General features: G+C 43.0%; 1 protein-coding gene across 1 annotated transcript in view; it reads right to left on the bottom strand.

Moving 5' to 3' along the window:
- Nucleotides 1–15,832, bottom strand: part of sgip1a (SH3GL interacting endocytic adaptor 1a) — a 63,253-nt gene that overhangs the window by 8,180 nt on the left and 39,241 nt on the right. The window contains exons 3-16 of the mRNA XM_084548765.1: nt 14,766–14,829; nt 14,119–14,143; nt 13,333–13,389; nt 13,096–13,159; nt 12,306–12,481; nt 8,048–8,059; nt 6,289–6,310; nt 6,109–6,205; nt 5,000–5,085; nt 3,752–3,832; nt 3,198–3,272; nt 2,330–3,094; nt 696–817; nt 408–561 (exon numbers count right to left, since the gene is read on the bottom strand). Coding sequence (XP_084404891.1) covers nt 408–561; nt 696–817; nt 2,330–3,094; nt 3,198–3,272; nt 3,752–3,832; nt 5,000–5,085; nt 6,109–6,205; nt 6,289–6,310; nt 8,048–8,059; nt 12,306–12,481; nt 13,096–13,159; nt 13,333–13,389; nt 14,119–14,143; nt 14,766–14,829 — 1,800 coding nt within the window. The remainder of the gene's footprint in view (nt 1–407; nt 562–695; nt 818–2,329; nt 3,095–3,197; nt 3,273–3,751; nt 3,833–4,999; nt 5,086–6,108; nt 6,206–6,288; nt 6,311–8,047; nt 8,060–12,305; nt 12,482–13,095; nt 13,160–13,332; nt 13,390–14,118; nt 14,144–14,765; nt 14,830–15,832) is intronic.

Here is a 15,832-nt window from a genome sequence, read left to right as displayed (position 1 = left end):
GTGCTGCGTGTGTGCGAGCGTGAAAACGAATTTGTCTGCGCGTGCCAACCAAAACCAGACACAATATTTACGTCCAGTTTAATGGGGATGTGTCAAAAAGATCTCAAGCAATTAAGGAATTAAGAAACAAAATGATTGTAAAATTATGGAGATAGTGCACCTGGATGAGCGTGCATGCTAATAAGATGCCGCAAAACAATGACTGTATTAGTTGATTGTTATCACTAAGAGACGGCCTCTATTTCCATAAAGAAATTAATGATAAAATGAATAAATAAATGTATGAGTCATTGCACACAAACTCTGAGCACAAGGAAGGACAGGGCCAGCTCGTGAAATAAATAAACGTTTAATTTCAGTAGTGAAATTCCGACTGCTGGCCGGTCAGCTGATGATGGTTCACACACCTGACACAGACACGGACAGCTCCTTGCCGACAGTAGGGGTGGTGGCGGCACTCAGGGAGTTGGTGGAGGAGATGGAGGAGGTGCTCTCGGCCCGCGCCAACGGGGCGATGGGAGGGGGGCTAGCTGAGTGGATCGGCGGGCTGAATGGGCGATTCTGAAGCGATAAGAGAAGAGAAGGAGGAGAGTGAAGGCAAAGAAGCAGCAGTGTTTGTGTAAATTGATTATCAGGCCTGATGACTGTGGCAACAATTAAATTACAATATAAACAATTATTCTGGCAGATTTTACCGCATCTCCAACACTGGGTTTCCCTGGAGGAAGTTTGGGTCGCGAAGGCGGGCGAGGTGGAGGTGGAGGCGGGGTGGGGCTGACCGACGAAGGAGTGCCAGGTCGTACCGGTGAGGACGAACCTGCAGAGGAAAACAGAAACACACAGAAATACTGAAATCAATAAAACTACTGGAAAGTGTAAATGCGTAGCAGCGAGAATTAACAGACAACATCTTTAGTCTTACTTAAAGACACTTAATTTACTGTTTTATATATATATAAAAAAAAAAAAACAAAAAAAAACAGTAGCACAGTAAGCACTTACTTAAGTGTACTGGTTAGGGGAAATCCATTTTTCACTTTAACGGCCCATAATGAGTTTCTGTCACAAACTCTTATAGATGATTAAGAGCTGAAACCTCCAACTTTAACTACCTCTCCCTTGAGTATCTTTAACCACTGAAAATAATGCACACAAAATGATTTCTAAAAAGCGTTGTTTAAGTTTGCGCTCAACTTTCAGGTCATACACTTAAAGGGGAATTACTGTTTTTTTACAACCTGGACCTGATTTCTAGCATAAAATACCATCGTTTACTCACCAGTATCACTTTTGTTTCATTTGCACTTGTTCAGGAGATAATTAGATCAGCGTATATCCATATAGCGGAAGTGGTCAGGGCATCGAAACACAGCCTCTAAATAACACATTATCTGCAGCAAAACATTTCGCCAATATTTTGATATGATACGCTAGTGCTATTCCTCGCTAAGTCCGACGTTACGTGTTATCATATAGGGTCTGTAGATTGACCTACAGACCCCGGATGACGTCTTCTGACTCGCGACGGTCAGCTTGTTTACCTGTAATTTGCTACTGCTATGGTTCATCCACAACCTCAGAATCGGAAAAATATTCAGCCATGTTGCAAAAAATTAGCAGTAGCAAATTACAGGTAAACAAGCTGACCGTAGCGGGTGCGTGCGCCGCTCAGAGACGACATCGTCCAGGTCAGAAGACATCATCCAGGGTCTGTAGGTCAATCTACAGACCCCGGATGATGATAACACGTAACGATGCCCTGACCACTCCCGCTATATGGATATACGCTGATCTAATTATCTCCTGAACAAGTGCAAATGGAACAAAAGTCATACTGGTGAGTAAACGATGGTATTCTATGCTAGAAATAAGGTCCAGCTTGTAAAAAAAAAAACAAAAAAAAAAACAGTAGTTCCCCTTTAAGTTTGCGTGTTATGCCTTGTGTTCAAAACCTTTTTTTTTTTGCAATTAACCCAACTGTGCACACGATTGAAAACAAGAACAACAAGAACCCCTGTGAACATAAAACATTCTGTGGCACAATGCTGCACATGAACACTTTTCCAGGAAATAAAAAAATGCACAATCGCTGTTCAGTTTAATAACAAAGGTGGTGCAATCAACTGAAAGCAAATTTGGAGTGGATGCACTGCAGGCAAAACAATCCCCTTGTAAACTCTTCTGGTTTTGTTTGTATGGAAGCTACTGACATTGTTATTCATCTTTAGTAGTGGTTCAGTATTTTTTTTTTAGGTCACATAGTATATTTTATCTTAATTTAACTTGACATCTATGAATCATATTCCTGTTAGAATCATAAACTACTCACCGCTGTTAGTCCCAGATGTGGGACCAGGTGATGAAACCACTGCACGATATGTTGGAGGAGGAGGTGGCGGAGGCGTGCTCCGACTCCCCTGGCTAGCATCTTTGGGTGAGGTGACGGTTTCACCTCCGTCCTCTTTGGGATGGGAGGAGTCTGTGTTCTTGGGCTGCTCTTCTTGAGCGAGGACAAGGGGCGGTGGGATGGAGGGAGCTGCAGGTGCCTCAGCAGGGGGAGTCACCGCCGGAGGTGTGCCTGCTTTGGGGGCAGGGGCTGGTGGGACAGCGGCTGGCGAATCAGGAGGAGGAGGGGAGGTTGCAGGAGGTGATGCAAGCTCTTTTGGGGCAGGAGGCGGAGAAGTGGCGAGCGTGCAAGGATTTTGCTCGACAGGTGTGGGAGGGCCTGAACGGACTGGAGGAGCAGCGGGTTCCTCAGAGGGAGGTGGGGAGGTTGGTAAAGGGGGAGCAGGGTCTTCTTTAGGGGGAGGTGGTGCCGGGTCTTCTGAAGGAGGTGGTGATGTAGGCAAGGGTGGGGCGGGAGATTCAGGTGGAGGAGGAGAGGCCGGTAATGGAGGTGCTGGTTCCTCAGGCGGAGGCGGGGAGGAAGGGAGCGGACGTGAGGCGTCCGTTGGTAGAGCGGGCCGGTCGGGAGACTCTTGACTGAAGCACACCCACGAGTCTCCTGTGTCCTCGACAACTGAGGCGTCCTGCTCCGGGCCGAAAATGTTGTCCAGGTCAGCTATTGAGGGCTTCCTGGCTTCTGTCGACGCTTCTGAAACAGAGATGACCAAGGAGCAATCAAACACCACACAGAGGACGTCAAGTTAGAGAAAGAAAGTCAAATTTAAATCTAGTTTTCTTGTGAGGCCCCTTACCAGCTTCCCCTGCAGACAGAGGGGATGTCGCTGGGGGAGAAGTTGGGACATTCTTGGGTGGAAGTGGAGGTGGAGCTGCAATGATATTGTAAGAACAGTCTGTTAGATAGGACAGGTAAATACTGGATATATTTACAGTGACTATTTCACTGCAAAACATGGTGGGCTGCATACCGTGCAAGGTATACGCCCGTACCAACTTGAAGATGAATCATCCAAACTGTCCACCATGCAACAGATCACATTCAGTCACCACCAAGACAAATGCAAGGGTTCAGTGCAGATCGAGAGCCAGGTATTGACCCTCGGCCATTTAATAAACTACAAGCAACACTGACTCATGTGCTTGTGAAACGGCTCGTGAAATGAAATGGGTTACATAAAAGACAGGGGTAGCATTGTGGCCACACGGTTGTCGGATCGGGGTCAGCTTGCAGGTCTGTCTGTTAGTTGGATGATGAGGGAGTTCATGAGGTGAGCTGATGGGACTGAGCGGTCATTCCGGGGAGACGGGAGTACGTCGGCGCAATATGCAGAGAATTTGTAACACTTACTGCCGGTGGGGAAGGATCTTGTCAAAGAGGATTCGGGCTCCGACAGAGGAGGCCCCCACACATCAGACTCAGACAGAACCACTAAGTTCAGGAGGGGACAGAAGAGGCCGTGTGAAGGGCATTGATAGCAAAACACTAGAGGGTTTGGGATTCTTTACGCATTGAAGGAAAGCAAACACAGATCAGCATAATTCATTATTGTCAACAGAGGTTTCCAGACTCAATTTCAGTACCGCTGTAACTTTTGGACATGGCATTCGTGTGGATGTCACTTATGCGTAGTTTATGCTTCTGCGTCAATTTGATACCACAGTGGGTGGTGTTGTTACAGAGCGAGCCAGACTGACGAGCACACAAGTATAAATGTCTCGCACTGGCGTTTGCTATGTAGATTACGCCATCTACGTCCTGCAGTGCTCTCTAAAAGAGCCTTAACTCATCTGATAAACCGTCTGATATAACTGAGGAGGGAAACGACAGTCTTCAGCAAGTAATGAATATTATAATCTTTATAGATTTGGTGTAATCCATTTTATTTGACTGCATTCATTTTACCAGGTTGTTTATAGTGGCAATTGAAAGTAGCATTACATATACCATGGTGTGGACAGGAGTTTATCTATATATCACATACCCCAACACCCATTACTCAAGATAAAAACCACAGTGAAAGAGAAAGCAAGTAATATCATCAGTTGCCAGCGTCAGACGCAGAACTGTTCTACTTGTCTGGATGAATGTATAAAGGGAATTTGTGTCGAGCTGATGTTAGTTATGCCTGACACGGCGCTTGCGTAACAGCCAAGAGCTCCTCCGCAGCCCGCATCACTAAATCCTACAGGGCTGGATGAGAGCAAGTGACAGCAGAATCTCCATATTAACGGGCTTCGCTGTGCACATGGGCGCAACGACCTCGGTGTGCCGAGTTCAACTTTAACCTCAGCAAAGACAGATGGACTGCGTGCGCATCTGCACAATGAGCCTGAGTAAAGAACAGTGTGTCAGAGAATAGGTGAGAGGAACGAAGGGAGAAAGACAGAGAGAGGGTATCTGCTATGACAGCCAAGAAGGGCTTAGCTGGCAGCTTAAAAAGACAATGTGTGCGTATGTGTGTGCCTTTCTATTATATCTGTAACATAATTTGACAACAAAACAACGCTAGTAACAACTGTCAAACACAAAAATATTCTAAAAGCCTATAGAGACAACGACGCAAACAGACACAGACTGGCAAAAGAGGACGTTTACCTTCAGTTTTCTGTTCTCCAAAGGCTGTTTCCAAAGGAGGCCCAAATAAGGCTGTGGTGTCTTCAGGGACCGGTGCTTGTTGACTGCTGCGACAGACGGACACATTAAAGGAGACGAGGATGTTAGCGGTAGTGCAGTCGTTTAAGGAAGCGGCTAGAAGATGCACCATCTCGCCACACCTTCTGTCTTTTAGTTTTTAGATCGAATCTTAAAATGTTGATTAAGATATGCAAATTAAAGCAACTGCATAATGTGTCCAGATTAATGCACTCTGGATGTAGCCTAAGTAGCATCAGAGAGCGATAGGAGAACCTGCACAACCTGCACTTTGCCTTAATTTTGCCATTCGCAGATAAAGTGATTTAAGTGCAAGCAGCTGCTAAAGTTTACGCTCAGCTGCAGAGAGAAAAATCCAAACCCGTCTTGTGGCACATCTGCACAATAACCGTTACACTGACAGAAAACCGATGCCATCAACGTAACAAACGCAGAAGCAAGAGGACAATTAAAACCCTAGCAGTCAAACAAAACACAAGACAACACATAACATGGATTATTTCTAAAGCTACCAACTGCTGCTTTTAAGCATCCAATCATGAAGAACTAGCGATAAAGTTCTAGGTGCAGACAGTATAGTGTAGATGAAGTGATAGCTCTGCAGATTCAGTGAAGCCTCGTGTGTCAAAATATCTTTTTGAAAATATCTTCTAAATTTTACTGAGAAGACAAAGGTCAGCATGCTCTGCCTTGGTAATATCAAGACTTGAAGTGAAGACCTTTTAAAGATTAACTACTGTAACAAACTTTTTGGACACAACCCATGCAAAACTCCTTTACACAAAGAAAGAGGGCAACATTACATGCAATGAAGGACAAATAGTTATTATAGTTAACTCCATAACAGACAAAAATTTAATTCCTAGTTTATTGGACCATGACAAAACATATGTTTTTTTAATGGGATGGAAGAACTTTATAAGATGCAAGAAGGCCTCATTTGTAAGCTCTGCAGCAACATTTCTATTTCTTTCTCATGGACAAAAATAGCACCCTTATATCCAGGGACAGTGGCTAGCCCTCAGCCTGGACAGAGACAATGAGAGACATACCTGGGGGGCTGTGGAGCTGGAGCTGGAGCTGGAGCTGGTGTGGGGGCCACTGTGGGTACAGTAGGAACGACGCGTCTCGGTCTGGCAATCTCTTCACCTGGAAGAACAAATGAAACCTTTCTGAATCTTGACTTCATATTCTCCTAATTTACTACTAAGTGAAACAGGACTGATACTTACTGGATGTGTTCCTTTTCAAACCCTGAAACAAGAGAAATGACGGCAAAATATAAAAACTCAATAACGATTACCGTCATCACTACGTCTATGTACAAGAGCTGCAAGTCAATTGAAATATGTAAAATGTCAATGCTCTTAACTGGATTATCCTGTTTGTGAAACTGAAAACACTGTGTGGTTTACACAGCACAATGATGTGGGTTGTGCAACGGTGAAGGTCAGAGGATGAAACTCAGCCTTGGGTTGACTTAATCTGATGAGACTACAGTTACTCTTGTGTAACGACAAGCTACACAAGAGTGGGCATTTCTAATATACACACACAACATACACCAATCAGCCACAACATTAAAACCACCGACAGGAGAAGTAAATAACATCGACCATCTTGTGACAAGTCAGTGTTCTGCTGGGAAACTTTTGGACCTGGCATTCATTCGTGTGGATGTTACTTAGACATGTAGCACCCACCTAGACCAGACCAGGCCACCCCCACCCCATAGCAATGACACTCCTTGATGGCAGCAGCCATCCCCAGCAGGATGCAGCCTGACACAGGCACGCACACAAAAACGCTTGAGGAACAACACAAGGTGTTGACCTGGCCTCCAAATTCACTAGATCCCAAACTGATTAAGTATCTGTGGGATGATCCACGGAGGCCCCTCCCCTCAAACCATAGGACCTAAAGGCCAACAACATTTTTTATATATTTTTGTATTACTTTTATTCTATTGTATTTGCTCTGTTAACTAGCAACTGTCACTTTATGGGAGCAACAGCAACAAAACAATTTCCTTGAAGGATTAATAAAGTATTCTGATTCTGATTCATCCTCTTGCCAAACACCACAGGACACCCTATTAGGTCATAATGTTATGACTGATCGGTGTATATAGAAACAGTCTCACAAATATTATTTTTTTTCAGATGATCATTAGAGACACTGATTGATTGAATGAAAGAATGTAAAGCTATTAGAATTCACCACAAAACTCATTATTTGTTGCACAACTACAATAACGTTAGTATCATATTAGAAAACTTACTGCCTGCAGCGAGCGAGCAGTGGTTAGTGGTATTAGAGCAAGATATATTGAATAAGCTTTGAGAACATGCCTTTGAAGTCGTGAGTAGCCCCCCCGGTAACAGATAAGGTGTGAGACAGATGAAGTGTCAAAAACTTGAAAGAGCATGAGTTTTGACGCAGACTGAAGAGGCAGCAGCACAGACACGGTTGCCTTTCCAGCTGTGATCCTCAACCTCATCGCCCGAGTGTTAGCGAGCGCATGTATGAATTCACCATGCAGAACACAAGAGGCCAAGGGAGGCAGAGGGCAGATAAAGGGAGAGAAGGAGAGGATGGGAAGAGACAGGAGTAGATGAGAAGACACGATGGGGAGCGACTGAAGTAAGACATCAAAGGGTCCAGCTGTCAAAAGTGCAAATTTCCTCCCTGTAGAGAGACCAAGCATGAAGCTGTTCAAGTTGAAAAACAAGTACTCGAGCACACGACGGAGCCTGAGAATCTGGAAGAATATATATTTATATTCCTTTGATTTTTGTGTTTTTTTAAATTCACGTCGAAACAAATTAATCAACAGCTCTGACCCATCCCTTCAGCCGCTGATCCCACCGATGTATTTTCAGTCATTCAACGGACCCAAAGGACGAGGTGAGGAGCAGACGGAGCACGAGAAGCCATGTGACGTACATTTAGAATAACCCCCGGGGGGAGACAGAAGGAAAGGACACTTACCGGGCTACGTCTCTGTGACCGGCAAAAAGGAAGAGAGAAGAGATACCTGGTCAGAAAGTGACAAATCAGTAAAACAGACATCATTTGCATCAAGAGAAGAACGTTTGACCTGGCTGGTCGGATTAAGGGATGTGGATGAAAACTTAAAATATATATAAAAACAATATAAGAGAAATAGCTTCAATAGCTTTCTGGGTTTTCATTTTTTTGTGTATGTACATAAATAGCTCAATAATAGCTGAGCAAGTCTGGTCTAATAACGCAAGAGGGTTTTAGGAGACAGCTGTGGATGACTTATTCAGACTGATTTGTGTGTTTGTATTTATGCATCACCGACTGCAGCTGATGGTGAAGAAAAATAAAGCGCAGCAAATTCAAGGCCTTCATATTTGCCTGAACCTCTAATATGATCAGTGAACCCACTGTGACTGGACGTAATCCAAAATTATCCCGCAGAACTGCTTCAATCACTTCCCGCACTCCCTCGCCTCATTTGCTTCCATCCACTTCCTGATCATTATTCTGTTAAAAACTGTGATTTTTGCCACCTAATCCTTTCGAGTTTCCGTTTGTTTATTTTTTTTACTCTTTCAGCCTGCCATCCGCCCTCTCGGGCTCTATAATTTCCAGCGAAATCTCCCCCATCTGCCTGCGTCATGGCCACCTCGCATCAGGCTTCTCTCCCTGCATCCCTCACTCTTGCGCTTGTTCCAGTTGTGCAGTGAGCCGTGAGTGATTAAAGTGATGCAACAGTGGGTGGGACACGCTGGTGGAGTGGGTTCATTTAATTGGATGCACCGGCGAAGGCTGCAGCTTGGTGCCGTTTCTCACAGCCAATCGTTGCTCTGCTCTGTGTAAACAGGAAGAACTACAGGAAGTGTTGTGACTCAGACTGTGACCTTTATAGCCTCTATGAGGGACTAACACAGATCTTTAATGTAAGGGTGCCATATATTAATTTTTTATTTTTTTTGTTTACACATTTAGCTTTGCTCTTAATGATAAAGGAACGTGCTGCAAAATTGGCAGCTCATATCAAATATTTAGCTGGCTGTAAATCAATGTAGAACTGACTGCAGAGTTAGGAAATATGAAACATAATTCGTCAAAATTGTTCGTAAAATGTGGAGTGACAACAGCTTTTTGACATTTTAACTTAAAAGAGACCCTTTCCTCGCCTCCTCTGCAGCTTGTTGGCTTGTTTGGTCTTAGGACTGGCAATTCAAGAATCTAAAACTAATTAAAATCAGATTAAATATACTTTAGTCAACTCTAAGTACCTAAGCAAACAAATCAACCAGCATGCAGTCACTTATTTGCCCTCTGAAATACAGGACCAGTAATAAAGCTTGAAGTTACCACACGCTGGCTTAATTTCTTGCTTCATAAGTTGGTCTATTTTCAGCAACACATAAAACACAGTAAAGGCATTTATGAATAAGTAGTAATATTACAAGACGAAAGAGTCACTAGGCAAAGAAAATATTAACAAAGCAAAGGCTTACCGGACTCCTCTACAGAGGTTAGCATCATTTGATTGAGCAAAAGAACAAGCGTTAAGAGGGAGATAAAACAAAAAGGAAGACAGGAGAGGAATTGTTAGAGGACAACCACTGGCAAGGCAAAGCATTTGTGTACAATGTGGACAGTGAAAGACAAATAAATGTGCTGTAGGGCGACGGGTCTCGACTGCATTCAGTCAATCCTTCAGTCCTGCGTGTCCACCTCCTCCTAACACGATGTGAACAACGCATCCCGGCTGAGGTTTTATGTGAAATAAGCTGTTAACCTGCATCAGTGTGTCCTTCTCCCAAGCTTGTGTACACATGAATAATTCATGCAGACTATATCAAATATTACCATGGAAATTAAGCCCATGCGCTCAGAATACATAACACACAGTATCACTTGTCACACGCTGGGGAAGCAGCGTGTCAAGGTTTTGCAGATGCGGTGCAGAAATGTCGAGAGCTTTATAATTTAGACTCTCAGGATTTAGTCTAAGGGATGTAAATGATGTTTAAATGGGCTGTTGTCAAGTTTGATTCTTGTTTTCTACAATAGTCATGACTATTGTAGTCAGGAGATAAACGTCAGCTAGATAAGACTGTTTTATTTTGCTTTTCTCAAATTTTTCCTCAGTGTTTGCTTTTGGAGGCCTGTTAACATTTGCCCCATCTTTCTCTTTTCAGCAAACCATTTTATTGTCAGTCCATCGCCATGGTTACCAGGGACTGGGATGACCGTGTGTGACTCGCATAATTTATATGCGAAGGAAAAGTTCAGAGCAGGCAAACGTGATGTTAATTTCAACTGGTGGAGGTGAAGCTGGCAGTTTTCCAATCACAACAATCAGGAGGACATCCCAGCGCACTGGTTAACGATCGGATCATTCTGAGTTAACTTTTGGACCTGGCATTCGTGTGGGCGTCATCCCCAGCAGGATGCAGCCTGACACAGGCACACACACAAAAACGGTTCAGGAACAACTCAAAAAATACAGCACAAGGTGTTGACCTGGCCTCCAAATCCACAAGATCCCAAACTGATCAAGTATCTGTGGGATGCACTGGAACAAGTCTGATCCACAGAGGCCCCTACCCTCAAAGCATGAGACCCAAAGGCCCCCCCACTAACAACAATCTGTATCCAGACACCACAGGACACCCTCAGAAGACCCATGTCCATTCTCTGATGAGTCACAACTGTTTTGGAGGCACAAGGGAGACCTACACAATATTAGGAAGGTGGTCATAATGTTATGCCCGATAGGTGCATCTGAAATGAGGCTAAAAGGTTTCATCACACATCCAAGTGGCTTCTACATCTGTGTGCGGTGCCCACCTGAAACTCACGTCTGTTAAAGATCCAATACTTATCCGAGTTAGAGGTTATTCATATCAACCTGATGGGGGGGGGACCTCGCCTTTGCTTTCAGTTAATGGTTCTCAGAAACTCTTCAGGTGTGAATTGGGGTAAAATATTATCAGGGAAAGAAACTGTTTCAGTCCACCTCCCTGTTTAAAGAAGGGGTATCTAATTTTACATGGATGGCTCATTAGAGAACCATTAACTGTGCAAAGAAGCTACCGCTGTGGTTCATTTGAATAACATCCTCTAACTCAAGTGAGTATTGGATCCTTAACGGGCCTTAGTCCTGTTAGTTTCAGGTGGGCACCACACACAGACGTTCTAAAATAAAAACCTCACAGTCAGCGAGAACAGAAAAGACATCATAGGTGAGTGGCGAAACCTCCAACACGTCCAGTTGCCCTGTTTTAAATATACCATGACTGATAATCTTCACAAAAATACTAATAAAAGCAACAAACCGTCAGATTTAAGCAGCTGAAAATAGCAAACATATAATCAGATAATAATCATATGTGGATTCATTTCCTTTATCTCAACCGTATGCATCTGCAGCACACTATGCTTTCTACACAAGCATGAAAAAGCCTTCACATCTGATTGGGTTAACATAGTCGGTGGGTGAACACACTGGACCTGGATTAAATTACCAAGGCCTGAAGCTCAAATGACTGCAAGCAATCTCAATGTACGGCAGACCGACACACGGGCTCATTGTGCCCACTTTCCTACCTGAATTATTCAATACGGACACCCAAGCTAAGTGTCCTCGCTGGAAAACACAGGGATTATGTATGGGTCGCAGCTAGAACGGGACAGGAAGGGACGATGCCTTCTTCGGAGTCGCACTTCAAATTACAGGCGGTCTAAAGGGAATGCGTGCTTGAATCTGGACTCTGGACAACTGAGCTGCTTCACTTCAAACGAGATCTTCACACCCTGCTGTCGGGGCAGCACTACACAGTTGTTGTGGGACATCTGCCTTGTGTTAAACACTGGAGGTCCCTGACACCACTGACCACAAGTAAAACAAGAATCACAATTTCACTATATAGAGTTGAGATTATTTTGAACGCTACACATTGTTGAAAACTGACTCATTAGAATAAACTAGTGCTGCTGTTGAATAGAAACCCGTTAACTGTTAAAATGAACTGGGAAATAATATACGTTGTAAAGAAGCAGTGGAGCTCAGTATTAGCACACACAAGAAAACATGTGAAGCTGCACCAGTGCACAGAAAAACATCAGCTCAAAGCAAGTTGATACCAGTTAAAATAGGGCAAAGAAGAGGAGAACTCTGCATATGCACATCACGAACAACACAGCCGTCCATCAAAATCAAGCCAGCAGTGAGAGGACAGTGACGTCAGACAGAGGTACTCACCATTGGAGATGGGGACAGAGCTATGTTGCCTATGGAGGCTTTCAGCTCGTCGACCGAGGGCACCGCCACGACGCGATCCGCCGGTAGCGGCTTGATCTTGATTTTGAATTTTTTCCTGTGGTCTTCCTCCCCCTCAGACTCGTCCGAAGAGAAGAAGTGGGGTTTTTTGATGGGAGGTGGGAGCACAACGTCAAGGAAAGCAAAAAAAAGTCCTTTCCTCAAATATTATTATTGTTTTTGACTTAATATTTTAAAGGCAATCATGTGATTTAAACATACGATCAAGCACCACTTCCTAATCAGCCAACTATGTCTTCAGCTAATTAAAATGATCCTTCCTTGTTGTTGAAACCATTTTATTTTTAAGTGCTATTGTCTTGAAATTAATCACGACCCAGGGACCAAATCCAAACACCAATCGCAAATAGTCAAATAACAAAACAAGACAATGGGAGCTGACGGCTAGGAGATTCGAGTGATATGTCCAGAATTAAAAAAATTAATGGGACTTTTCTCATAAACTTCATGTTCACATCTGGTGCATCACTGACTCATTCTCCTTTAACACTGTTAAATATTAGATTTAAACTGTTAAACTGCTGACACTTCATCAGCACTGTTTGTCAAGTGGTGTTTTATAGTCGCATGCCATTACTCATTAATTTGCACATGAAACAATCTATCAGTGTGGATTAATTTAAAAACCTGCACAAACAATTGGAGCCATTCATTTTCAGTGAGCCAAAGTAACATGGCAGAGAAATATAATGACAAATGAAGCTGAGGATATCTCCTTCCTCCGACTCCTCTTCAGGTCTGATGCTGTAGCCCTCGTCGTCCACCTCAGGCGAGTTCTGAAACACACAGTGAATGAATCTTTATTCTTTAAATCTCACTTTAATGAACCCCAGACTTATTTACAGTCTATAAACACCTGCATCCACAATTTTGTCAACAGCACTTTAAGTTTTCGAGGTGAGTGCTGTTCTGAGGTAGAGTAAAAAGCTAAACTCAAACATTTACTTACATATCGGTCCCAGTCAATTTCTCCATAGAAGCCATTAGCGGTCCCGTTTGACTTCTTCTGAGACAGAGCATATAGACCGGTTAAAATCCCACCAAACACTTGGTATAGCATGTTATGCACGACTGCACTACTTCTAAACAACCATAGCACAACTACTGTATGTTGTAGCTAATACTCTCCTACAAGCATTCATCTTAAATTTAAAGGTCGCAAAAGTTCTCCTTCCTTTTTGTTAATGTCGACTCCTACGCTGATCAAATCTACTGACATTTGCAAAACATTTCGTTTTGCAAACAAGCATGAATCTCTGCCTGGTTGCTGATGATCTCATAAAAGAGATGATGATTATTACGCTGCAAACACTCCAATGGAGCTGCACAATATCTGAAGGCATTGGTTCCTTCACACCACTATAAATGTCTCAGAGGGTGGCCTGTTGCCATTTTTTCCCCACCAAAGTGTCTTCAGAGAGCCTGCTAATGAAAAGATAGCTGGAACGCCAAAACACTAGCAGCTCATAGATGAACAGAAGAGTTAACAGTCTAAAATCTACACACTACACTACTCTAGAGGATAGTCTACTCTAAGGAGCTGATTTCAGTACCGAGTCAACCTCTTGGGGTTCCTGCCAAGTAAAAAAAAAAAAAAAAAAACAGAACAGAAAAGAAATAATATACCTCACATTCATCAGATTAAATTTCCTCCAGTAACTCGTGATTACACCGAAAAACTAATTTACAAATGAATAGGACGGCTTGTACGTAGTAAACATTTTCCATTACTTACACCCCCGTCTCTGTCTGGCGACCCCCTGTGAGAAACAATAAGAGGAGAAAACACGATTTAACACGTAAGCTCTTCATTTTGAAAATGAGGGCTAATCAAGGGAAACGTTTTAGTAATTTCGCTCACACACTTATTCACTCAAACATCACACACCCACCGACATCCCAGCAGACAAACCTTTTTACAGTATGACTAAGTGTCCAGTGCAAAGTCTTACAAAGATTAATGCGGTTGACCAAATGCTAATTTAAATATTACTGTTTATTTTTTAGTAATCTCATTCATTTGAAAATCCATCGTAACATGGAATAAACTAATTATACTGGCACAATACACTGGACTACAGACTGTACCACTGTGGCTACTAATTGACCGACAGACACAGAACTGTACGCGGTTATTGGAAGTAGCCGTGTAGCATTTTCTGCATTTGACAAGACCTGCACTTAATACTAATCCTGTAATTGCTCATACTTATTGTAATCCTTTCATTTTGATCCGTTGAAATGCATAGACATGATCTGCTGTTATGAATTCATTTTTTTCTGAGCTTTAAGCCAGGCTGCACAGCGTCACTGCAAATAGTTCCAGCAGTGGTACGGCTAATATGCTAGGAGCTCCGATCGCGCAAAACAAAGAGCACTCACGTGGAGTCATTGTCCTTCTCTTTCTTCCGTATCCCAAAGGCCTTCCTGGTACGTTTTTTCAATCCTGACAAGAGAGAAGAGGACACGGGGTGAATTACTGCAAGAAGAGGCACCAAAAGGCATGACTAAAAAGGTGGGGTCTGTGGGTGGGTTAAAGGCTAGGTGGGGTCACCTCTCTGACATGAATCATCCAGGAGATAAAAGGCAATGTTTTCTTAAATGCATTATTGAGTGACTGGATGCAGCACTGTGAAGGCAAGCGCTGACTAGAAATGTGTTCAGGGTTATTGCAGATGGACTGACAACCTTCCAATACCCAAGGCAACTTTTTAGAGAGGAAATGTCATTAGATCTGCAAAAAAAAAACAAAAAAACTTTTCGACAAGGACAGTTTGGTCGTCTCTTGAACACCGAGGAGAGCACGTTAGATTTCTAATGTACTCAATAGCCATTCAATTGCCACTTTAATCTTTTCCTTTAATATGGAAAAGTTGAGATCGTCACTGATCGCCTGCTGCTCTAATGCAAGACAAATGATGACTGCATTGTTCAGGTGCATGAATGCATTACGCTGGAAAGGGAGGCACTAAATTCGGTTGTGTGAACAAAGCAGATAGTTTGCATATCCAGTCAGGAGTAGCCGCATAATAAAAGCAACACAAACAGAAGTAATCAGGCTGCAAGCTTTCAAAAACATAATGATGCAAAATGTCTAACTTATTCAGGCCTGAAAAACTGAAATTTCTTATCTCTGTGTGTTCTTGCTTTTCACTTTTCTCAACAACAAGTTCAAGCTCTGCTGCACCATCAGTGTGTACTTTGACTGAATGATTAATAGAAGTCAACTCATAGCGCTGTAAATCATTTAATCTACCAACTCCTTTCTGCATCGCTTTATTTTCCAGGAATCCTTCAAACACACTAAGTGGAATAGTCCATTTCTGCTGTAAAGCCTCATTTTAAAAAGAATAAACTTGTCCTTTTGACCTTTTACCTTAAAGAAAGTTCAATCGCAATCAGCTCTCTACTTGTTCTGAAATGTTTAATTTAATCAAATCCTTGGTACA

This window comes from Chelon labrosus (assembly GCF_963514085.1).
Source record: "Chelon labrosus genome assembly, chromosome: 7".
NCBI lineage: Eukaryota > Metazoa > Chordata > Actinopteri > Mugiliformes > Mugilidae > Chelon > Chelon labrosus.
This window is presented reverse-complemented; position numbering and strand designations above follow the sequence as displayed.